Source organism: Spermophilus citellus (genome assembly GCF_964194105.1).
Source record: "Spermophilus citellus genome assembly, chromosome: 17".
NCBI lineage: Eukaryota > Metazoa > Chordata > Mammalia > Rodentia > Sciuridae > Spermophilus > Spermophilus citellus.
Genome location: NC_138199.1, coordinates 9,354,447 through 9,379,453, shown reverse-complemented (window position 1 = coordinate 9,379,453; position 25,007 = coordinate 9,354,447). Strand labels below are relative to the sequence as shown.

The window sequence follows — 25,007 nt, the reverse complement described above, 5'->3', positions numbered from 1 at the left end:
ATTTGATACTCTTGGGGTTGGCAGCAGAAGTGGTCCTTTGTGTATTTTCCAAAAAAAAAAAAAAAAAATCAACCAGGGTGGAGGGGGGATGCATTATGATTTTTGTGGGCCCGCAGGGGAGATGGCTAAAGCCCACATTCTCTGGAGTCACAGAGAAGGCAAAACTCAACCCTGGGGCCATTGTAGGGGAATTTTTTTCATGGGACCCAGTACCCCTCTTAAGTTTAAGGGCTGAACTCACCCCACCCCACCCCCAGCTGTAAGGAGAAGAACATTTGGTAAAAGCAATGTAAGTATCTCTTTTGTATTCTTCCCAAGACCTTGCTAAATGGACATAGCTTCCCATCCTATAGAAGATTCTAGAAGAACTTTGTGCTCTTGGCATCAGAAAACTGGACCCTGTGAATCATTTCACAGGGGAGTTATTGGCATCAAAGAAGTAACGCGCTTTTAAGCTCTAAAAAGCTAAGATACAGGAAATCCAGTGTTTCTTAGAAAAAAATGAATAAGCTCCACTAATGAGAATTGAAGAATCAAGGGGATAAGAGAACCAGATAAATTCCTCCTACATCCCAAGCTCAATTAGAAACAATTGTGCTTGGAATGTAAGAGACGTGTCAAGATAAGTTCATACTGTTCTTTTGGGGGACAGTTTCTTTAGGGAAAGGATGCTTTGTTCTTTTTGACCACTTCATAAAGATCAATTCTAAGATCACTTGAAAGTAATTAAGCCTCGGCAATAGGTAATACCTCATTAAATGACACCAGGTGATAGGACAGAGGTGAAGACCAACAGATGCAGGTTGCATAGGTCACAGGTGCCCAAAGGACCTCAAGCAGACTTTCTGTGATCTGGTTGCTTTGAGGGAAAAGAGACTCACTCTTCAGACATCCTCGCTACAAATTCCACCTGTTGTCAAATGTCAGAAAAAGTGAGCCTTCTTACTAAGGTCGGAGCCCAACCCCAGATCAAAAAAAAAAAAAAAAAAAAAAGCCACAAGCCACAGAGTTGCACATTTACTTCTCAAAGTCACTAACTGGGAAGAAATGTGGACAAAGGCAGGTGTGACCGAGAAGTCCAATTTAAGAAAACAACAGCTGGTTTCCAGGTCAGTGAAAGATATGATGTTCAAACAAAATATTGGTTTTTTGCTTAATCTCTGGTCCAAGTGAGAAGAGTGCCTGTCAACTCGACTGGGTACACTCCAGCCAGCTGGAAATATTTTACATTGTCTTTCTGCTCAACATTGTCAATATTGGAGTGAAACAAGAAGATTGATTGACAGCATGACACTAACTTCCTAAACAGTGTTCCAAATAGAGAATAATAATATGTTCAACCACTGTTATGATGCCCACCATGACCATACGACATCTGCTTAATATCCAACAAGCCTTGCTGAAATCATGTGCAGATTTAACATGGTCTTAAGGGCTGAAAGAGGCATATATGCATGCATACACCCACCCACACACACATACACATGCACGCACACGCACACACACATTCACACACATGCATACACACACTTATGACCCCAAGTGCTAATTTGGCCAGAAACCTAATTTTTATTCTGGCCAAGATTTAGAAGCATACTTCATGGCCTGAGTGGACATCCATTAGAGTGATCAGAGAACTCTGAATCATGGGAATCATCAATTCACCCATACTTAAAGTGCAAAAAACATCAATGCAATGCCCTACCCTCTGAGCAACCTCATCATTTATAATGAAAAGTGATCGTGGCTCCCAATGAGATTGCTCCAGGGGACCTGAAAAACCAATACAAAATGCAGAATTTTGCTGAGGGTTGTTCTAGGACTCTGCTACATTCAAAGGGTTTACTGAATCATCACAAAAGAGAAATGGAGAGGAGGCAGAGGACAGAGTGGAGATGGTATTTAGTCCTGGTGGTTTACAGCTACCATGTGTTTTTCATATGACTAACTAGCACTCATGTCTACTGGTTAGTAATAGTGTGAATTTTCAAACCCTGTAAAAGATTAGGGTTATCAGAGGACCTAGGCCCTAAGCCCTAACTTTGTGACCTGAGCAAGTCAATCCATATCTGTGGACCTCATTTTCCCCACGCCATGCAGGGTTGGAGATGGACTTCTCTATCTCCGAGGTCCCTTCCAAGTCTGATTCTCTGCTTCACACCCAATGCCTCGATTGCATGTCCATGACCAACCAGTCACTTGGTCCAAAGTACAGTCTCTTCCGACAATACACACCACACCCTCCCAGATCACAACTTGTCAACTCACTCTTTTGAACTCAAGGGCAGAACAAAGTCATTGAAGGTATTAGTTACCTGTCTATCTCCTCCCTTAAACCAAGGTTACTTCCGGTGCCTCTGTCTCTTCAGGAGCTTGGAATGTCCTGCCTCCACTCCTCTTCCTGTTGCACATTCTGCCTCTGCTGCTCTTCCTGACTTAGGCCTGAATTCCACCTTCCTCTGTCTCCTGTGGCTTCAGGGCAGTGGCCATCCTCCAGGCATTTCTCTTGCTTGTGGCCTAATAACGGCGACCACTTCCAGACTCTGCCTAGCTCAGCAAGCACACAGCAAACCCTGTGACACTGACCAATACCCCAAGGCCAGCCTTTGCTCATGTCTTTATCTTTCTGTTTCAGCACTGAAAAGTCCAACTGAATTCCATGAGCCAAGAAAAAATTTGGATAGTGACAAGGTAATTTTTTGCAAACTGTCTTTCGTGAACTTAAACCATAGGTTATAGATCTCCAAAGGCCAAAGTTTGGGCTGAAGCATGTAGAATTTCTACAAAGAACTCCATCAGTTGGCCAGTTTCCTGCCCTGACACCATACGAAATCTTTGTCCTGTGACTGTGGAAATGAGATCAACTAGGAGTTTTGCAACTGCTATTTTGTTATAAAGATGTCCTCAATCTTTCTAATGTTGAAAAGGATCATAGCAAGGATACATCAGAGGTCAAAAAGACTTTAGAAAGGGAAGTAAGGTTGATTTGCAAGCTTTCTTACCTTCTATTATGGTCCTTTCTTAGCAACAAACAGATTTTTCTCAAATCCAATGATTGGATTTAAGTCAAGGTCTGAAAATACAGAATTTATCTGCAGCTACTTAAAGAATAAAGACAAGGGAATTATATTTATTTTCCTTACAGAGTTTTCTGGAGTTGGAGGTTTTTTTTTTTTGTTTGTTTGTTTGGGGACAGGGGGACTGTTTTTTTTTTTTTTTTTTTTTTTTTTTGCATTTGAAGGGAGAAAAATTGACATATTCTGTCATACCTTCATAACAAATCTCTGCAACGTGAATTTATCAATGATACAAATACTATTTAGTAACCATCAGCACTTTGAGTGAAAAGGAAAGGCTGAGGGGGTATCTGTCTTTTTGCCCGAGAGTTTTAGCCGTGTGACTTATCAGTGGACACACAGGAAGAAAAGGACTGTGCAATTCTTCAAAGCTGCTCATGAGGGGCTGTGATTCCCACTACCTGGAGAATAACAAAGAACACCAGGCTGTCTTTTATCAGAACTGCAGAAACCCCCAGGCCCTTCTCAGGGGCCCAAGAGTAAGATCCCAATATAGTAAGATAAGAGCCTAGGGATCAGAGGCTTGGGATCCTCATGGGTCTTACCACAGCCTGTGTCACCCCCGACAGACAGCTTTACCATCCAGAAGACAAGGGGAAGCAGCAAATTAGCTGTCCCTAAATGCCTTCCAAAGTCTGAATCTACATTTCTCCATGTTTTAAGAGCTAAGTCACCAAAAAACTTGCAAAAAGGCTATAAGTTGTCATGATCATAGATGGATTTACACAATGTTTTATCGCTGACCTTAGTTAATTTTGTGACCATTTCAACAGGCAGTAGAACAGGATGGATTATAATAGAAGCAGCTTGATATCATCAATAGTTATATAAACGTTTTATTAATGTGTAACCTATCTATCCCTGACATGGGCCTAAGCTTTTGACCTCTCCATTATTTCCCTAAGGTAAAATTCCTGGAGGGGACTTTGGAAGTGTTTTTTTCCATCCAAACATGGGAGACCAGGGATATTTGCATTTTCCATTTGTCATTAAAAAGTAGTTTTACCCTTTGAGCTTTTCAAGAATTAAAACTAAGTGGTTCTCCATGTTCATGTTCTACAGACTGAAGATTCCTTGAAACGCAAGGGCAGAAACAGATCCAACCGTGCCGACTTGGTTACTATGCACATACTCCAAGGTAAGGCTGCGTGAAATCAAACTTAAGAGACAGCCACTGAGTGGTGGGCCATGCTTCCAGAGTTCTTTGTCTTATGCAGTTGCTACCTGCAACTTCCTTACAGAGAGGTATACAAAGAGGTTTCAATTAGTAACCTTGTTATTCTAAGCCATGGAGAAAAATCAAGTGGGAAATCCATATATATGGGTTAGGAAGATTTCAGACTTAGTTTCCAATCTAAGGTGTGTCACTTTATAACTCTAACGGCCTGGACAAATCATATAGCACATAGGAACTATCCAATATATGTTGCCAAGTTTTATTCATCTGAATCATTGTTCATTTGGGAAAATGAATGAAGCTCTCTAGTTGCTTCTGTATCTGCTAGGTAACTGTTTGATGCTCCTCTGCTGGGTACACAGGGAAATACAGTCTTAGAATACCAGTACTAGGGGATGGGAATATAGCTCAGTTGGTAGAGTGCTTGCCTTGCATGCACAAAGCCCTGTGTTCAATCCTCAGCAATACAAACACACACACACACACACAAAAAAAAAAAACACACACAAAACAATGTTGATCAATGCAGGCCCAGTTCCACTTGAAGGTGCCACTATTATTTTGGGGAAGGTGAATCAGGGCAAACCAATAATTGCCCCCCATACTCTGACACCTGAATAAGGGAAGAGAGGATTTGACTCCTGCTCCATGCATTGTCTTTCCTGGGATGGAAATCTCCTAGACCACTGGTGCCCAGCTTCAAAGAGCCTTCCTCTCACTTTGACGGTTTAGCTATCAAATATTTATTCCATAGGCAAAAGTATTGGATGTCTACTAGGTACCGGCTTGTCTGCCAGACCTTCTGGGTACAGAGATGAATTAGGCACAGGTTCCTGCCCTTCAAGGGCTCTCAGAGGATAGTAGAGAAAGTAGACACAAGACTCCGCTTTCACAGTCCAGCATGAAAAGAGAGAAAGTGCACAGTGTCGTGGATGCACAGAAGAGAATAAGAGAGTCATTGGAACCAGAACGGATTCTGGGGAGGAGAAAGGAATTGAGTTGGCATGTGAAGGCTGGACCCAGTTAGCAAAGAGGAAAAGCATGGCGGACTGAGGGAACAGCATGCACGTGGCACCAGCCCTCCTTCTCTAGAATGCAGATTTGCTTACAAGACAGTATGCCAATCTTGAAATATCGTGAAAGTTCTGAATCTTGGTTCTTCAATTGGCATCATGTCTGAATCATTCTGGCTTCCCAAGCCTGACCATTTTCCAACCCTGGACCAGGTGGGATATTATAAGATATAGAACTATTTTCAGAGTAGGAAAGAGAGAGAAAGATAATGTAAAACTCAAGGGAAGGGATCTGTGGGTTGCAGGGTTTTGGTCCTGAGGAGGCATCCAAAGGATACCAAGGTCTCTCAGGTGGAGGTGACAAAATTCTTTCCTCTTTGCAGTGACAACATTTTGTGTGTCATCACAAAACTGCAGCTGCACAAATAATCCAAGAAAAGCCATTTCAAGGGAGATAACAGAATTTTTAATGGTAAAGTTAGCAAATAAAAATCAACATTGTATGTAGCAAGGGTATGGGAAATACGTGCATTCTTTACACATGGATGGTGGGAGTATAATGAGATCAACATTTCTAGAAAATGTATCAAATCCTTGAAAATGTATCCACCATTTGGCCTTATGATACAACATCTAGTATTTTATTTAAAGAAAAAGATCAGACCTACAAAGATTTATATACAGTGATGTTATCATGGAATTACTTTAAATGGCAAAACAGTGAAAAGTCCAACAATAGGAAATTAGCCGAACAAACTGTGGATCATCTGTGTGGTATGAGTGAATCCCACATAGCCAACTCCAAGCAAGGGTTTCAAAGAATAACCACTTAATGAGAAAAGGCTTACAAGATGTTTAGCCAAAGAAGCAGAAAACAAAATTATATTTATAGCTAAATTCTGGAAAGGAAAAATAAGTAAACTGCATTTAAAGTCAAAGTCTGAGTAAAAAAGTATAAACCTAACAATAAATATAACTAAATAAGAAGAACACCCAAGTATTAAAAGTCGTTAACTCTGAGTGAGGTGTTTCTGAGGCCACTTCTTTGGAATGCTTTTTGGGCATTATTTGCATTTATGATAATGAGTAGGTAGTGATGCTATAACAAAAAGGCACAAGATATGTTATTTCTGAGGCTAGGGGTGTAGCTTAGCACTAGAAGCCTCGCTTAGCATGTGCAAGGTCCTGAGTTCAATCCCCAGCACACACATAAGCACACAAGAGTTATTCCCTGCATTATTATGGTTTTGAGTTAAAATATTAGACTGTGAGTAGTCCCTGGTTTATGTCACATGTCACAGGTGGTTCTCATGGAATTCTCTCTTCTCCCCAACAGAAATTGGGAATTAGCGTCCTGGAGCACCAAAGATTAGTTAGACTAAATATGGGTTCGGTCCTCCAGGACTTTTATTATCTAAATTCAGAAGCAGCAATATAAGATGAGGGGCCAGTGCCTATAATTTCTAGAGGCAATAAAGCAAAGAACGGGGAAAAATTAGGAACAGGAAAAAAAATATAAAAATAAGAACAGGAGAAAATAGTTAGGCTTTGATCATGGACCTAAAAGAGAAGCTCATGGTGAGGAGTAGAATAGAAGAACTTCAGGTTGGGGAGAGAAAGTAAGCAAAGGTACAGAGTGACTTTGTGAGACATGGGAGTATACAAAAGGGCCAAAGCTTATTGGGGTGGTAGGTTTGGGATGGAAAGCACTGGTCAGGAAGAGAGGGGATTCAGTTTGTACCAGACTTGGAAAACCAGTTTGAGAGACCCAGATGAAGAGGATCATCTTTTGTGGAAGGATACAAGAAGACAGGACTTGTTGAAAATTAGTACTGGGTGTGTATGCAGAATGGATCAGAATATGCTGAACCAGGAAGTCTCGCAAGGGGTAGTCTGGGGAGAAGTGAGGATTAGCATCCTCATTCTTTGGTTTGTAGTACGGATGTTCCCTTTATCGCATATGCAGCTTCTAGACAAACCTGATCTATTGCAACTGATTAGACCGTCCCAGACCTCTCCTGTATGGAGAATTCTAGATCAATCAGTGACACAAAGTTTAGATTAGTAGGGTGATACTGATAGAATAATGGAACTGGGAGGCTTGATCTCCTAAATTTGCAAAGTTGAGAGCAAAGCTGCAAATTCTTATTGAATCTGGACTTACATTTCCCTCATTAAAGCAATAGGTTGTCTGGGTTATCCTTCAAAGTTCTTCCACAGAAATGAGTCAGCACTCACCCTAAAGAGGAAATCTGATGTCTTCCATATAGGGGTGGATTTAGGGATCTGTTACATGACCTTTCTTAACCTACAAATGATGAGAAACTGCATGTTGGATAAATTCAATTTTTTAACACTCCTCTGATTAAATCATGGTTTCACAGGAAATTTTTTTTTCTGTTATAACCGAACTGGACATTTGACTGTCAGTCAGTATCATAGCATTGACAACTCTAAAGCCCCTAAGAAGTCATATTATTACTACTACCACAAACTGTCACCAGAGATCAAATTTACTGCAGGTTCAGCCTGTGCTATTCACTATCCGAATCCTGTAGCCATAGGGTCAGGCAGGCCACATAGATACCATGGACTGCTTCTTAAGAAATTGCCAAATTGCATATTCTTTCCACAAAATCCTCTCGAAGCAAGTTTCTCTAACTTTTCTATGGGCCTCACTATTTGCCTTTATTTGGAAGTGTCTGGTCTTTGGTGCTAATCCCTGTGAAGTGATGATGATTACATTGAGAAATTATTAGGATGGTAGAGCAAAGTGTGACACAATGTTTTGTAACCACAAGCCAAAAAAAAAAAAAGACATCGGATTCTAAAAGTGATCGCTTTCATTTCAACCCTGCAGCCTCCACTGCAGAGAGGTCCATTCCAACTGTTCAGATGAAGTTGAAAAGAGCCCGCCTCGCCGATGATCTCAATGAAAAGATTGCTCTCCGACCAGGGCCACTGGAGCTGGTGGAGAAGAACATACTCCCCGTGGATTCTGCTGTGAAAGAAGCCATAAAAGGTAGATCGAACAAATTGCACACCTGTCCCTGATGCTCAAAGGCAATTAAAGCTCAACACGCTAGGGACTTTGGGGGTAGTGGCCTTTCACTGGACAAAAGCCATGCCAACATACGCCCCTGAGCATTTCTTCTTAGGGTTGGGGAAGGAACTCAGCCACAAACACTCCAAGATCAGGTCACGCAGGCCAACTTTGCTCTACTCAGACAGGTGGACAACCTAACTGGATGTATTCCTCAAAACAGGTCCCCTCCCTGGTCCCATGCTTAGGAGACATGGTCACAGCCCTCTTTAACTCCCTTTTTAAAAGAGGGGGTGGACCAGTCTAGTAGAGAGAGCACTAGCCCTGAACCAGAACAGCTGGATTTCAAGCCCAGTTTGGCTGCCATGTTGCCGGGGCTTACCCAAGTGACCAAGTTGGAGATAACCACACCAGGCTCACGGTAATGAGGTTCACTTTTTACACAGTGTATGTGAATATGCTGTGCTCCATGGGGTCAAAGTTCCAATACTCAAGGAAGAGACGTAGACATTAATGCTGTCATAAACTGAGTAAAATCATTTTGTAGACCTCTTAAATAATTGGCACCAAGTGGACCCCCAAATCCTTCGAGTGATGAATTCATGTGGGGGACTTGAAGTGAAACCTGGGGAAACAGTGGTAGAAGGAGAAAGGGGGGCTAAAGAGTCATATGGGTAGACTGACTTTCTTCCAATCAGGCCCACAAACAATTGTGAGAACTCCTGGTACCTATTATTTAGTTATATATATATATATATATATATATATATATATATATATATATATATATATATATATATTGCAATATGTTGTCTCCAGGTCTGTATAAGGGCATTTTTAATCAAAAACTAAGTTTGTTATGAAGCTTATCATCACGTTTGTTCATATTCTGAAATTCCGCTCTTTCTCATGCATTCAGAGGCCACATAAATGGATACTTGTTTGGAATCTGTATTCATTTAAAAATATTTAACTGTGGGTAAATGGCCGAAAGATCAACAGAGGGAAGGGAGCAGGGGGTGGGGAAAGGGAAGAGGAAGGAGAGGTATTGGGGTCTGAATTAGAACAGGATATATTTCATGCTTTTTATTATTAGGTCAAAATGGATTCTACCCTCATGTGTAACTAAAAACAACCCAAAAGAAAATATCAACTCTGGGAAAGTGAATTCACTCCTCTCTCTCGGTGCCCACTTACATATCCCATTGTGATTTTTCTCTATTCCTCACCCTCTCCCTCCACACTAAATATCTTCTGCCTTTGAACTTGGCCTAGAGTGCTCAAGTGCTCTCTCTCCATCATTACTCCGATAGGATGGATGTCAGAGCCGGAGAAAAGTCTCCCTCAGGCAATCTCTTATCATTTCTTAAAGCATTCTATTGCAAGCTCGTGAGTTTATTTTTTTTATTATTTTTATATGATAGGCAACAGATCTTAATTAAATCTGCATTCTTTGGTTTACATGGAGACTCTATTTTTCCATGCGATTGTATGTCATTGCTGGATTGTGCCTTTCTTCTTCCTGCTGGGCGTATTCCTCCTTACTGCTTTGTGTGTGCTATTTATATAGGGGGAAAGTCTTCCCCATCTGTCACAAGCACTGTTCATCCTTTCATCAGTCTGTCCTTGGCCTTTTGATTTTGTGTACAGTGGTTTAACCTATGGCAATTTTAGATTTTTGTATAGTTAAATCTATTCTAGAAACTACAAAGAAAGAGAGTATAGTTTCATAGCTCACATATAGTTTATTCACCATGATTATCTTCTCAAAGTACTTCAGTTTTACATTTAAATCCTGAATGCATCTGAAATTTTATTTAAAGTGCTTAGTTTAATTTAATAGTCCAATTTTATTTTTCCCACAATTTTATAATGTAGTTGACAATTCGTCTTGATATCTATTTTTGAAATCTTCCTTACAGTGCTCTAAATTTCCTAATGTTCCTTGGATATTGTCAGAGCAGTTTATTTATTTATTTTTTCCTTCTTTGGTACACGGGATTGAACTCAGGGACAATTAACTACTGAACCACATCTCTAGCCCTTTTTGTATTTTATTTAGAGAGAGGATCTCCCTGAGTTGCTTAGAGCCTTGTTAAGTTACTAAGGCTGGCTTTGAGCTTGAGACCCTCAAGGTTTGAAATTACAAGTGTGTACCACCACACCAAGCTCAGAAGTGTATTTTAGGTACAAATTGGAATCTTTTTTTCATACGCCAACTTCAATCCTGTTAGAATTTTTCTTGGGATTGCAATGAATTTATAGGCTAATTTATGATGAACTCACATATTTAAAACATTCTAATTCTTCCAAGGCAGAATTATAGCATCCCTCTCCACTTATTCAATTTTTTAAAATTTCTCTTAGCAAAGCTTGTTCTTGTTTTAAGTGAAGTCACATGGATTATTGTTAACATATGGAAAACCTATTAATTTTGCACATTTATTTTGTAACTGAGCATCTATAAGATTTTCTTAATAGTTCCAATAGTTTCTCAGTTAATCACATTGTTTAGGTTAACAAACATGTACCTACAAATAACATAAATTTATTTCCTGCTTCTTTGTTTTTTGCCATATTGGTGCCTTGGCTGGTACTTGAAAAGCAATATCATGATACTAGCATGCTATATAATTAACATCATTTAAAAAGTGTGTATGGAATATTTATGACATGTTATATATAATTTTCACATATTTAGTAATCCTTTATATCATATATTTGTATTTACAAGCTATGTAAATTTTATATAAATTACATATATAGTGTAACATGCTATATGAATCAAATACTATATTATTAAATCCATATTATCTACATCATATATAAATGTCCAACTTAATTATAAGATTAAGCATGTGACATATAAAGGACATATAATTTATATATTCAATAAATAATATGTTAATATATAATACAATTTAATAATTATGAATATGTTACATAGGAAGATACTATTATTATAGATGTGTTTATAGTGCATCAGAAGCAATAAATCATGCTGTATAATTTTTTGTTATGTTATACTGATGATGACATATTTTCATTTTTTTTTAAATGGGAATGTTCATAGTCCTTCACTTCTATTAGCTTTTGGTGTAGGCTGGATATTCTTTGGAAATATTTTTTCTATTCCTATTCTAGTAAGAATAGTTTGCAAGATGAATATCGAGGTTGCTAAATGCTTTCAAAACATATGAAAAGACGATGGTGTGGATTTCTTCTTTAATTTAGCCGTGTGGTTTTTGCCACCTTTCCAACTGTCCTGAAATTTCTGGAAACAATTTTTCATGAATTTTGTTTTTAGAATTTGCTAGTGTTTTATTTGGGATTTCCCATCTATGTCATCATTAGTTGGAATCTCACGAGCTGCAAAACAAACAAAAAACCTTCTTAACAAGAGAAGTTTATTTCTTGTTCCTAAACCATCCAGGGAAGGTTCTTCTCCATGACAAGTCCTCTGTGGAAGATTCCTTCCATCATGTTTCCCCACAGTGGAGAGAATAAGCTCTCTTGAAGACCAGATAGTAAATGCTTTAGGCTGTGTCTGTCACAACTGCTCTGCAGTTGTAGTGTGAAAGTAGCCATAGCAATAAGTAAACAAATGGGCATGGCTGGATTCCAGTAAGACTCCATTTACAAAAACAGGCAGCAGGCCCACAGGCCACAGTTTTCCTGCCCTAGAGCCTCCCCATCCTCTGATTCTTGCCAGTGAAGGAGGACGGGGCGGTGTGTGTGGGGGGGGAAGAAAGATGGAGAAGTCCCCTCACGAACTTAAAAAGCCTCTTCCTGAAAATGAACTCATCACTTCTGCTCACATTCCACTGTGAGAACAGTACACATGGCTGAGAAAGGTATCCCCTGACTGGGCAGCCACTTCTCAGCAATAGCTCTATACTACGGAAGGGGAAGCATAAATTTTGACAAATAGCCAACGCTGTTTGTCACAATATTCATAAATAATATTGCTCTAGGTTGCTTTTCTATTTCTCAGATTTAAATGCCAAAGCTCTGCAGATTTTCCTTCACTGATGAGAGGGTCATGTCCCAACAAACCCATCCAAAATCAAAGCTATCTTAAGTCGGAAATGCATAAGCTATGGAGCATTCTAGCTTAGCAACACCCACTGTAGGGTACCGGTCGTTTTCCCTGGAGATAGTGTGACTGACGGGAGCTGCGGCTCTTTAATGCTGCCCACCTTCATGACAGAGTATCCCATGTCTGTCACTAACCTGGGAAAAGACAAAACTTCAAAATTCAAAGTCAAGTTTCTTCTGGATGCCTATTGCTTTTGCATCTTTATCAAGCTGAAAAGTCATGAGTGGAACCGTCATATATCAAGGACCTTCTATGTGTAGTGTCACAAAAGAATTTATAATTTTTTTCATATTTTTCCACAGGCTGGAAATTTTAGATATTATTTCAATAATCAGTTGTTTTTAACACCATAGGGGCCCTGTACCTTTTTATGAGTATTTTTTAATAACTTTTCTTTAGCTTTTATTATAATGATTTGTGTATGCCAAAAGGAGAGGAATAGATGAACAAAGAAGTCAAACCCTTGTTATATGATAAAAGCAGCATAAGGAGCTAGGATTGTGCCTCAGAGGTAGAACAATCACCTAGCATGTGTAAGACCCTGTGTTCGATCCTCAGCACCGCATAAAAATAAATAAAATAAAGATGTGGCGTCTAACTACAACTAAAAAATAAATATTTTTTTAAAGCAGCTTAAATTGTATCTTAAAAATCAGAGGGAGGTTCAAACTTCAAAAGCTCCTCATTTAAGGGAATAAATACAAACATTTTTCTAATTCCCCAACAAAGGGAAATGTAATTTTAAAGAAGAGTAATAAAGCAACCAAGAGGCCATGGAAGGGTTTCCAGTATTTAAGGAAGGAGCAGGAGATCTGTGCAGAACAACAGAAGAAAGGGTTACAGAAAGAGGAAGAGGCTATATATTAGGCTGCAAGAAAAATCCAGCAGCAGACTCCTATTCTAGGGAATTGTGCACCTGTCTCTCAATGCAACATCGTCTCTTTATGGTGATTCTTCCAATGTGCATGAGTTCTGTGGGCATGTGATCACATAATGGAAAGGTCAGTAAGGCAGAGAGGAATGCTGAGAGGCCAGCTGTAGAGATGGGAGCTGGAGTGGGCTTCCAGTAGCAAGGATGAACCAGCTCACTTTTCCACCTGTCACTCATGATCATCTCTCCTCCGTGGTGGGGTGGTGATTCTGAGTTGTGGTTCTACCATGTACCATTGACCTGGCCTCTGTGTATTTCCCCTCCTCTATCCACGTGCTGTCCCAGTTGTGTTTACATTGTCCAGCTCTCTCTGCAGCTGTGTTTCTGTGTTTCTGCCAAGCTCTGAGAGGACCACTCAGTCATTGTCTCCCTTCCTCCAAACACCATGAAAGACCAACCATTCTCCAATTCTATGAGAATAATCTAGAACCTCTCCCAACACAGGGAGGGACATTTCTGACCAAGAACTTTCCCTACCCACCTTATGATTTTTTTCTTCTCATTCCAGATGTCACTCCTCTTGCATTTAGTGAAATAACCACACCTAAGCCTTTTCCCTCCCAACTTTTCTGCACCACATTTTCCTCTCCTTCAGGGTGCCAGCTGTTGATCTCACTTCCAGCTTGTGAGTTTGTTGTCTGAGACAGTAGAGGTGTAGAGATTGCACCTGGAGGCTTCATTCTGGAACGGCATCCTGTGCAGCAACACAGGGCTTGAGCTTCCACATAGCCGCCTCTGAGATTACACGCCTAATTGTCTCTCTCCCTTTTGCAAAAAAACACACTTATCAGGTTGGAACACTGAATACAGAGGACATGATGTTACACGGGAGTGATGATTTCTGAGAACTGAAATTACACACTGGAGTTCAGCATGGCCTTTTTTCAGCTTGCTAGTGGTTATCATTACCTAAATATTCCTCCATTGTGAGACCCCAGGGGGCTGCTCCTGATTTGTTAATTCCTTCACTAGTCATCAGAGTAATTTCTTCCCCTGACATGAACATGCCTTAGCTCCCGAAGAAGTTGTATATCGTCCAGATGACTGACATCGGGCTTGAATGAAACAGATTCCAGTTGGATTTCCAAGCTCTTTTATAAAATTAATTTATTTAATTATTTTAATTAGGTATATATGAGAACAGAATGCATTTTGATTCATTGTACACAACTGCAGCACAACTTTTCATTTCTCTGGTTGTACATGATGTAGCGTCACACCATATGTGCAGACATACAGGTACCTAGGGTAATGATGTCCATCTCATTCCACCATCTTTCCCGCCCCCATATCCCCTCCCCTATCCTCACTCCCCTTTGTTCGATCAAAGTTCCTCCATTTTTCCCATGCCCCCTCCCAGCATTATGGATCAGCATCCACTTATCAGAGAGAATATTCAGCCTTTAGGTTTGGGGGATTGGCTTGCTTCTCTTAGCATGATATTCTCCAACTTCACCCATTTACCTACAAATGCCATGATTTTATTCTCTTTTAATGCTGAGTAATATTCCATTATATATATATATCACAGTTTCTTATTCTGTTCATCTATTGAAGGGCATCTAGGGTGGTTCCACAGTTTAGCTATTGTGAATTGAGCTGCTATAAACATTGATGTGGTTGCGTTACTGTAGTATGCTGATTTTAAGTCCTTTGGGTGTAGACCAAGGAGTATGATAATTGGGTCAAATAGTGGTTCCATTCCAAGTTTTTTAAGGAATCTTCATACTGCTTTCCAGATTGGTTGCACCAACTTGCAGTACCACCAGCAATGTATAAGTGTACCTTTTCCCCCACATCCTCATCAACACTAGTGTTTTCTATATCTTGAAAACTGCCATGCTGACTAGCATGAGATGAAATCTTAGAGTAGTTTTGATTTGCATTTCTCTAATTACTAGAGATGTTGAACATTATTTCATATATTTGTTGATCGAGTGTATATCTTCTTCTAAGAAGTGTCTGTTCAGCTCCTTAGCCCGTTTACTGACTGGGTTGTTTGTTTTTTTGGGTGTTAAGTTTTTTGAGTTCTTTAGATATCCTGGAGATTAGTGCTCTATCTGATATGCATGTGGCAAAAATTTTCTCCCAAAATGTAGGCCCTTTCTTCACCACTTTGATTGTTTCTTTTGCTGAGAAGAAGCTTTTTAGTTTGAGTCCATCCCATTTATTAAATTCTTGATTTTATTTCTTGTGCTTTAGGAATTGTATTAAGGAAGTCGGAGCCTAATCTGATGTGATGAAGATTTGTGCCTACTTTTTCCTCTATTAGACACAGGGTCTCTTGTCTAATTCTTAGGTCCTTGATCCACTTTGAGTTGAGTTTTGTGCATGGTGAGAGATAGGGGTTTAGTTTCATTTTGCTTTACATATGGATTTCCAGTTCTCCCAGCACCATTTGATGAAGAAGCTATCTTTTCTCCAATGTATGTTTTTGGCACCTTTGTTTAGTATGAGATAACTTTATTTATGCGGGTTTGTCTCTGTGTCTTCTATTCTGTACCTTTGGTCTACATGTCTATTTTGGTGCCAATACTATGCTGTTTTTATTATTGTAGCTTTGTAGTATAGTTTAAGGGTCTGGTATTGTGCTGCCTCCTGATTCACTTTTCTTGCTAGGGGTTGCTTTGGCTATTCTGGATCTCTTATTTTTTCCAAATGAATTTCATGACTGCTTTTTCTGTTTCTATAAAGAATGATGATGGGATTTTAATTAGAATTGCATCGAATCAGTATAGCACTTTGGGGATTGGCTTGTTTCTTTTAGCATGATATTCTCCAAAATGGCCATTTTTGACAATATTAATTTTGCCTATCCAAGAGCATGGGAGATCTTCCAATTTATTTCTTTAGTGTTCTATAGTTTTCATTGTAGAGGTCCTTTACCTTTTTTTGTTGATTCCCAAGTTTTTCTGTTTTTTTGGTTTTTTGAGACTATTGAAAATGGGGTAGTTTTCACCATGATCAAGTGGGGCTCATTCTAGGGATGCAAGGTTGGTCCAACATACGGAAATGAATAAATACAATTCATCACATCAATAGACTTAAAGGTAAGAATCATATTATTATGTCAATTAATGCAGAGAAAGCACTTGACAAAATACAGCTCCTTTTCATGTTCAAAACACTAGAAAAACTAGGGATAGTAGGAACATACCTCAACATTGTAAAAGCTATCTATGCTAAACTCAAGGCCAACATCAATCTAAATGGAGAAAAATTGGAAGCATTCCCTCTAAAAACTGGAACAAGACAGGGATGTCCTTTTTCACCACTTCTGTTGAACATAGTCCTTGTACCTCTAGCCAGAGCAATTAGACAGACAAAAGAAATTAAAGGGATACTAATAGGAAAAGAAGAACTCAAACTATCATTATTTGCTCATGACATGATTCTTTACTTAGAGGACCCAAAAAACTCCACCAGAAAACTTCTAGAATTAATTAATGATTTCAGCAAAGTAGCAGGATACAAAATCAATATCCATAAATCAAATGCATTTCTATCCATCAGTGATGAATCCTCTGAAACAGAAATTGGATTTCCTAACTCTTCAAATGATGGGAGGGTCCTGATTTTCAGCTCCAGTAGACATGTTCTTATCTTACCCTTAGACTGGATCAGGTTTCCACCTGAAGCCAGGTTTTCAGTTTCTTTTGAACACAATTAACCAGTGATTCAGAACATGTAGCCCCATTGACAAGGAAGCATTAGTTATTTTAATCACCATATACCTTTAATATAGAAAGCAACCTGTCTGACCCACCAGAGCTGGTGTAGAAATCATTCATTTCTCTCTCATTTCTGAGAGACTCTGTATTACTCTCTGCTCACCTGGGTCCGCCAGGCTTGGACTTCATAACCAAGCCCTCCTCTTCACTAATGATCCAGTTTTTCTTCAGAGTCTGGAAGTCTTGACATTCTGATCATTCATGTTAAAGGAAAATATACAATAACCGTGGCCCTGAGCCAGATGGTAGGGTTGTTGGCTTTGGCATAAGAAGGAAAAAGTTTGCTTTGGCATAACTTTCTCATGAACAACATCTGTCATTTCACAACGAGGAATCACTTCCAAAGTACAAATGATCCTTGGGGGAAAGAAATGCACTAAGGCGTATAGGACAAATGCTTTTCTGAGGAAAAGTTCTGGGAAAATGGGGATGGGATTGGAGAACCAGGGAGCTGGTAGTTTGGGGGCGTGAAGGAGTAGCAGGGAGGAAAGGATAAACGCTGGGAGAGGGAGACGGCTCCTTGACCCTGCTGGTGTTGCCCCGGGCAGGGAAAGACCTCCTTCTCGTGCATCGTTGAGGAGAGGACAGGGTGTGCCCAAGTAGGGGCTGGATTTGGGGAGAGGTCTCTGGTCACCTGAGGCACTGGGAGGGACTGAATGAAGTTCTATAAAGACTAATGAGAGATAATGCTAACATATCTTTACTGTCACACTGGATAATTTTTTTATTTATCTATTTATCTATCTATGGATTGATTGATTGATTGATTGTCCTTAGAGATTTAACCTCAAGAGCTGATACAGGATAAATATTTATACTGGTTAGCTGATTTTCCCTGACTTGTGAGGTTCTAGGATCAGGTCAAAAGACTTTAGGCAAATTTCTGCAGTGCCAGGAATCTAAGGGGGAAAAAAAAAAAAAAGGTCCTTATCATTCAAATACCCAATTGGGTCCATTTCCGTAATAGAGGATTGGATCCCCTTCAAGAGAATAAAAGTTTCAATTGACAATTGGCTAGGTCTATTCAAGCATCTTTAGGCAAGAGCCACATTTAAACAGTAGCTGCTTTCAGGTGTGGATGCTCTCCCTTAGGAAGAGTCTGCTTCATCGTCTTATGGAAGGATGTAAGGAGGTGGTCCGTCCACAAATTAAAATAGCTCCACATGGGTCACTTTACACTTTGCAGCCCTTGATGGGGGTTCCCAGCAGAAAGGTAACTAGTCCTCCAGTTATCTCACTTTAATCTTAGAATTTTTTTTATGTTTATGCGGAGGAAAGTACAACTGACTCATTCATCTAATCACTTCAAGAGGGAGAGGGAAAAAGCTCAGAGACCAGAGTCGCCAGTCCCAGGTCCCCAAGGGGCCAGTGCCCGGAGCCAGCTCTATGGGCATAGCCGGAGGATGATGTCAGGGCTTCCCAAAGCAGGTCCTTGTCATCACACTGCCTGACGTGTCTGCAGGGACAATAGCCAGCGCTCTGCTCTCCAACAGCTCCCAGCCAGTCTCCCCACCGTGGGAGATTGGAGCAGAGGCCCAGGGTCACAACTGCAGATATACTTTAGTTGTTCCAGAGGCGGTCTGATAAGGTGACCTTTGTCCCTCTTTGAGTGAGCCTGGGCTTGAACCAGGAAGGAGAGTGAGCCACAGGCCGTCTTTCCAGCCACACTCCTCCTCCTCCTCCTTTGGGGAATCTCTGCTCTTACTTTCCCAGAATGAACCTCTCAGGACAAACCCGTTTTTCTGCATCTGGAGTTGTGCTGAACTTTGCAAAACTGACCACAAAATAAACTGCCTCCCGGGTGGTCATTTTATTTTTGATAATGTTAAACTGGAGACCAGCAGATGCTTCTAACAAAAACAATAAGAACAATAATAGCAGCTAGAAATTATTGGGCACTTACTTGCCAGAGGCTGTGCTTAATGCTTTCATGTGTCATCTCCTTGAAACCCCGGGAGGGAGGTAGTAGCTATTATGATTGTTCCCGTTTTATAGATAGGGAAACTGAGGCTCAGAAAGGTTAAATGAGTTGCCAACAGTTACTCCCACTAAATGTGGTAGAACTCAGGGGTGGGGGGACATGTGCCTCTGATTCCAGAATCAAGATGTTATAGATCACACTGAAAATCACATACATCGAATGAAAGGAAGCCACTGCTGTTTGCACTCAGTGGCTTCTCTGCCCCTGCCATTCTTGTTATCAACAGGAACTGAGCTGAGTAGCTTTATGGGCTCCCTGCCCTTTTCCTGTCTTCTGCCCTGGCAGTGGCAATCCAGATCACTTGTCGTCCTGGAGGAGTGGCGATTGGCAGGGGCCCTCGTGGTGGGACAGCCGTAAGTGGTCCTCAATGTGTCTGTTGGTATACTCTGACCTGGCACATCATGCTTTTTAGATAACATAAGCATCATGTTTGGGGCTTGCACAACTCACCCATTTGGCTTTAAACAACAACCTTACATTTGATTGATGTCTTCCTGGTCACCTTGACTTAAACAAGGAAGGCTTTTTAAATGCTTAATGAAGTAAAATAATTCTCTCCCCTGGCTGGGGAAAAAAAAAATTCTTCCTCACCCTCTCCACTCCAGCTCTCCTGCTGGACACTCTAACAGTTTCTTTTCCTTTCTCCCCATCATCATCAAATGCCACCCCCCCACTTCTCCTTTTCTGTTGTCTTGCCACATCTGATTGTCATTGCAGGTTCCATTCCATCCCACCTCCTCCAGGAGACTCCGTGGACAGTCCCCATCACTATCTAACTCTGTCTAACCACCACCAACACATCCCTGGAAATCTAGTCCCTGACAGATCCTCAGATTGTTTCCCATGGAGATACACAGATAGCCTGTGTCTCCTGGCTTTCCTTCTCTTCCCTTCACCTTAGCTTATCTGATTGTGTTTCAGCTTATCTCTACTCTTCTTAAAGTGCGAGGTGTGGAAATTAATGAAATAATTGAGGAAGCCTCCCCCCACCCTCAGTCCTGGGGAAAATAGAACTGATTGCAATCATCCCTCAGTATCAGCACAGAATTAGTTCCAGGACCTCCCATGGTCCCTTAGATAAAAAGGCAGACTGGGGCATCTGGCATCCTCCCTTATACCTTAAACCATCTCTAAATTACTTATCATACCTACTTCCATGTGAATGCTGTATAAAAAGTTATTGTACTGTCTTGCTTAGGGAGTAACAACGAGGGGAGAAAGTCTATGTGTTTAGTACAGACACAACTTTTTTTTCTGAATATTTTTTTCAATCTGCAGTTGATTTTAAGCCTCAGATGCAGGATCTGTGGATATGCAGAGCCAACTTCACAGATTCCTTTATTCCAATTACTCTACCGCAAGACTTTGGCACATCATTCTAGTGCCTCAATCTGTGGTCACCAACAGACAGATGTCAGAATGGAAGGGTGTCAGTGACCGCGTGATTGTTAGCAACTTATTTAACCATGTGGATATACTGGGGCCAACCACAGGGCTTCCACAATTCTTTCAACTCTTTCCTGACACAGTGAAAATAAAACTCATCCTGATCTCCCTTCCCAGAATCTCCTGACTTCCTTTGTTTCTCACAATCAAATGTCACATTCAGTCCCTCAAATCTCAAAAATTCCTGTACTACAAGATTTCGTGGAACTATAGGGGTGTCCTCAGTACATGATGTGTGCAGAAGTTGGTCATTCTCTATGTGGCTCCTGCCCTCCGTGACCCTCAACCAACAGAGTAGGTTGACAGTGTTCCCTAAACAACAGATGGCCCCACCTGATGGCTGCCAGGGAGGGTAATTGATTTTGCCACCCCCTCTGCAGGGTGTCTCTGAGAGTCCAAAGGCTGGAACATCAGTCTTCGTTCAGTCTCTTAATAGCTGAGTGGAATGAGCCATGCAATGACTTTATCTGAAAAACAGAGATGAGAAAATGTGCCCCTGCTCTGACTTCTTGAACCATTAGGAGGGCCTTACTGAGACTACCTGCTTTTCTTTTCTTTTTCTTTTTATTTCCCCTGTTACTAGGGATTGAATCCAGGGCCACTCTACCATTGAGCTACATCCTCAGACCTTCTAATTTTTTTTTTTTTTTGAGACAAGATCTCGCTAAGTTGCTGAGAGTCTTGCAAAGTTGCTGAGGCTGGCCTCCACTTGCCATCTTTCTGCCTCGGCCTCACAAGTCCCTGGAATTACAGGTGTACACCACCACCCCCAGAAAGACCTGCTATCTTTCCCACTTGCTTTCTCTCCACCTGAAAGTGAGATCATCAGAAGAGAAGAGGAGGAACCATTCTCTTTCTTTCCCTTTCTTTGAACACTTCTACCCACTTATTAGAATATGGGACAACTTTGTAATTTGGTTTGTTCCCCCTAATTTACACACACTTGGAATAGGATGCTCTGTATGGAGTTGGGTGGGAGCCTTTGTCACATGAAACATCAGACCACACAGGGAAACCCCATTCCATTTAGAGAGAGATATAAGAAAATGCAGATCTCAGAGAGAGACTCCTCTTGTGCAGAGAAGACTGGCTTTCCTCAGGGGCTAACAAGGTCATGTGCAGGATTCTCTGACTGTGAATAGTGTTGGCTCAGGGTGTATAAGTATATCTCCATGAAAGGCCCTGATTTCTGGATTGGGAAACACTTAATACCTCTCCACTGACTCCCCTGCCTACTTGGCCCTCAGTAATAAGGGTGATCCTTTTTAACAGGGACAAAACCTTTACTTCCACAAATAAATTGGGCCTTAAATTCGAATGAAAGCATAGTTTGCCAAGAAATGTATGGATTGAGCTGACAATGGGCAGATACTCCTGGAAGAACTGGAATCACCTTCCTTAGGAGATCTCAGGCAAAACATCTCCTTGAGAAAGGAAAAATAACACATAGAGTCATTCATATTGCATGAAAAGGACATACAGAGGCTATTGGCAGAGTCGAAATTTTGCTAAGAGGAGGATGTAGAGGACCAGAGGAGTAAAGGGGAAGAAAAGACCTCCCTGATCTCAAAGAAAAGTGGCATTTGTTGAATACCCAGTGAAACCTCCCTGCTAGAATATAAACAGGTTCCTGACCCAATTAGGGAAAAATTTGAACATTGATTTCAGATCTTAGGTAAAGAGAAGTTTCCTACTCTTTCTCTGCACTGTTGTTATTTCAATCTTTTCTAGTTAAATAAAGTTCAAGGATACATTTAAAAGTTTCCATCAATACAATGGAATACTGTGCAGCTATTTCTTAAAAAATTGAGGAAGATCTCTATGTTCTTACATAGAAAGATCTCCAAGAAACACTGTAGAGTGTGGAAGGGGGAGGAAGTTTCAGAACATCTTTTTTTGTTTGACCCCAGCTTTCCATACATGCCAGGCAAGCACTCTGCCACTGGGCTACCTCCCCAGTCCAGAAATAGAATATTTTACCAAGTCCCGCCTGCATGAAATATTTTTTAAATGTGTGGGTATATACCTTGTCGTATGCATCAAGTTAAATCGAGAAGAGAGAACCAATTATGAACAGAAGGCAGATGGCACCCATTAGGCATTTTTGTCTGGGTTAAGTTTTATGATGGACATTATTACTTTGATAACGGTAGCACAGCAATGACGACTTTTTAAAAACAACTCATGGAGCAGAAACCCTGGTGCGCAAGCCCCCTCAGGTTAATATGCTACCCATGGGGACAGTGAGTGGAGTTTCCACTTGCCCTGTCCTTGCCTGGCCTCTTTCCTGATTTGACACTGGATGTCCACACCAGGGTCCATGACAGATGCCAGCAGTGGCAGCGATGACAAGCCCAAAGCCACATTTGTTCCATTACTTCCAGCTTCTCGTGGCCTTTCCAATCACTTCAGTGAGAGCTCCCTTCTCTTATCTCCCCCGAGCAAGAGTCAAAAGTTCTTGTGAGTGTGATTGTAGGAGGCTGGCAAACTTCCTGATAATACCTAAATTCCTTTCGAAGAGCAGTGCTTGGAATCGGGTCAGGAGAGCTATGTGGCTTCAGCACACTGTGTACTGTGCAGTTGGATAATAAACCAGAGGAAAGTTGGCCACGCCAAATGGAAGGGACATTAGAAGGATGTCATGATGGGCCCATCTGGTCTGATAACCTACCTCCCACGACAACTTATCTGCTGCCCTAGAAAGACCACGCAGGGAACTGAGGAAGAGTGTCTGCATGTGGGATCGCCAAAATAGATACAAAGAAATGAGGCATAAAAGGAAAATTTGAATAATAAAGAAAAATAAGAATCAGAACTGAAGTTTCTGAGACATATTTATGGCTCTTGTAACCAATTTTGCTTTGGTCGAATGGCTCTTTGGGACACTCCAGTGACATTAGCTAATTCTGACATTGGGGAATTTAAACTTAGTAGTGAGCCTAGCTTATCCTTATTAGCAAAGTTTGCTAAACATTTTGTGCTGCGTGCCCTGTTTTTGTATTTGAAGATGATGCACATGGCATGCTGTCATCTCAATTACTGCTGTCACTGTGAAACCTATGACAGGTCATTCTCCTACCACCTTCCCCTTTGGTCTTGATGCATACACTCTTCCCCTTTGCTTCCTGTATCTTCCCTGATTCAGCTCCAAAAAGATGTTAGCTATCTTGGTGGTTGGACGGAGATTTTTCTATTTCCCATAGGAAATGTGAAGAAATGCATAAAATTGGAAATAAAATTTAACAACGGATGATAAGCCTTTAATCCATCACTCGTTCTTGCCTGCCAAACAGATCACTTTTATGAACACAAGTCCTCACTTAGGAAACCTAATAATCTAAAAATACATCTTCACTCTTGCCAGAACTTTAAATAAATCCCGGGAGAGGTGTGTGTGTGTGTGTGCTTCTTGTAGGGATGACACATAGAAGCATTTCCACAACAGCCCTCGGATGCTCCTAAGCCTCTGACTCAGATCTTGGGTTTCCCTCCCTCAGGAAACCAGGTGAGTTTCTCCAAATCAGCAGATGCCTTTGCCTTTGAAGAGGACAGCAGCGGCGATGGACTCTCTCCAGATCAGACTCGAAGCGAAGACCCCCAGAGCTCAGCAGGATCCCCACCAGATGCTAAAGCTATGGAAACCCCTTTGGCAGGCCCTCTGGGAACAATTCAGGTAAAAATAAAAATGATCTCCATTTCATCATGTCTTCATAGTCTTAAAATCCACTGTGCTTGCTGCTGATTTTGCTTAGACTTTGGAAGTTGTGCATCTTACATATTTGTAAGATGTCGAGCTCTCTCTCCTCGATCACGTGACACGTTGCTATCTCTTCTCACTCTCTTCAGCCCAGGTATCTGTGTGTCGTGACAAAAGATCCCAAACAACAACAACAACAAAAAAAAAAAAAAACACTGGAGAGACTCTCTAGAACTATACCCCTATACCCTCTGGATGACTTCTGAGCATCATCTACTTTGTTGAGTAGATAGATACCTTTTATCTCCATTTTTATGGGCACCATAACTGAGGCTTGAGTGAGGTTAAGTGATTGGCAGACACTCTTCTGGTACCAGAACAAGACTGATTTCAAAGTTTGCAGTCTTCTCTTACAGTCATTATAGGGCTCATGAGAAGGGTGAGAAGAAAGTGCCAACTGTCCACAAAGCAGGGAGGTCCCTGCTGCTTCTGTGTGAACAGGTATCTAACCACCAGCCACCTCAAAGTCAGTCTCCAGTCCTGACCCAAGCACAGTTTTCACGTCTCTCTCTGGATACATCCACAGATCCTCAGAGTAAAGGATGTACTTTGAAAACACTCATTATAAATGTTCATCATTCAAAGAGTGAGGCGGGAGGGTATAGCGGCCAAAGGGTACCAAGTCACAAATATGTAAGATGAACAACTTCAGAAGTCTAAGGTATATCATGAGGATTACAATTTATAAAATTGTAAAAGAAAATAATTCCTTATTCATTATCAATGTGAAAGCCCATTTCCCATGATGAGTA

General features: G+C 40.9%; 1 protein-coding gene across 3 annotated transcripts in view; it reads left to right on the top strand.

Moving 5' to 3' along the window:
* The window catches only part of MYOCD (myocardin), a 97,571-nt gene that overhangs the window by 46,255 nt on the left and 26,309 nt on the right, over positions 1–25,007 (top strand). For all 3 annotated transcript variants that reach the window (XM_081271517.1, XM_081271516.1, XM_081271518.1), the window contains 4 exons: positions 2,636–2,691; positions 4,140–4,215; positions 8,128–8,289; positions 23,996–24,171. In XM_081271517.1, the coding sequence (XP_081127643.1) occupies positions 2,636–2,691; positions 4,140–4,215; positions 8,128–8,289; positions 23,996–24,171 (470 nt within the window). The remainder of the gene's footprint in view (positions 1–2,635; positions 2,692–4,139; positions 4,216–8,127; positions 8,290–23,995; positions 24,172–25,007) is intronic.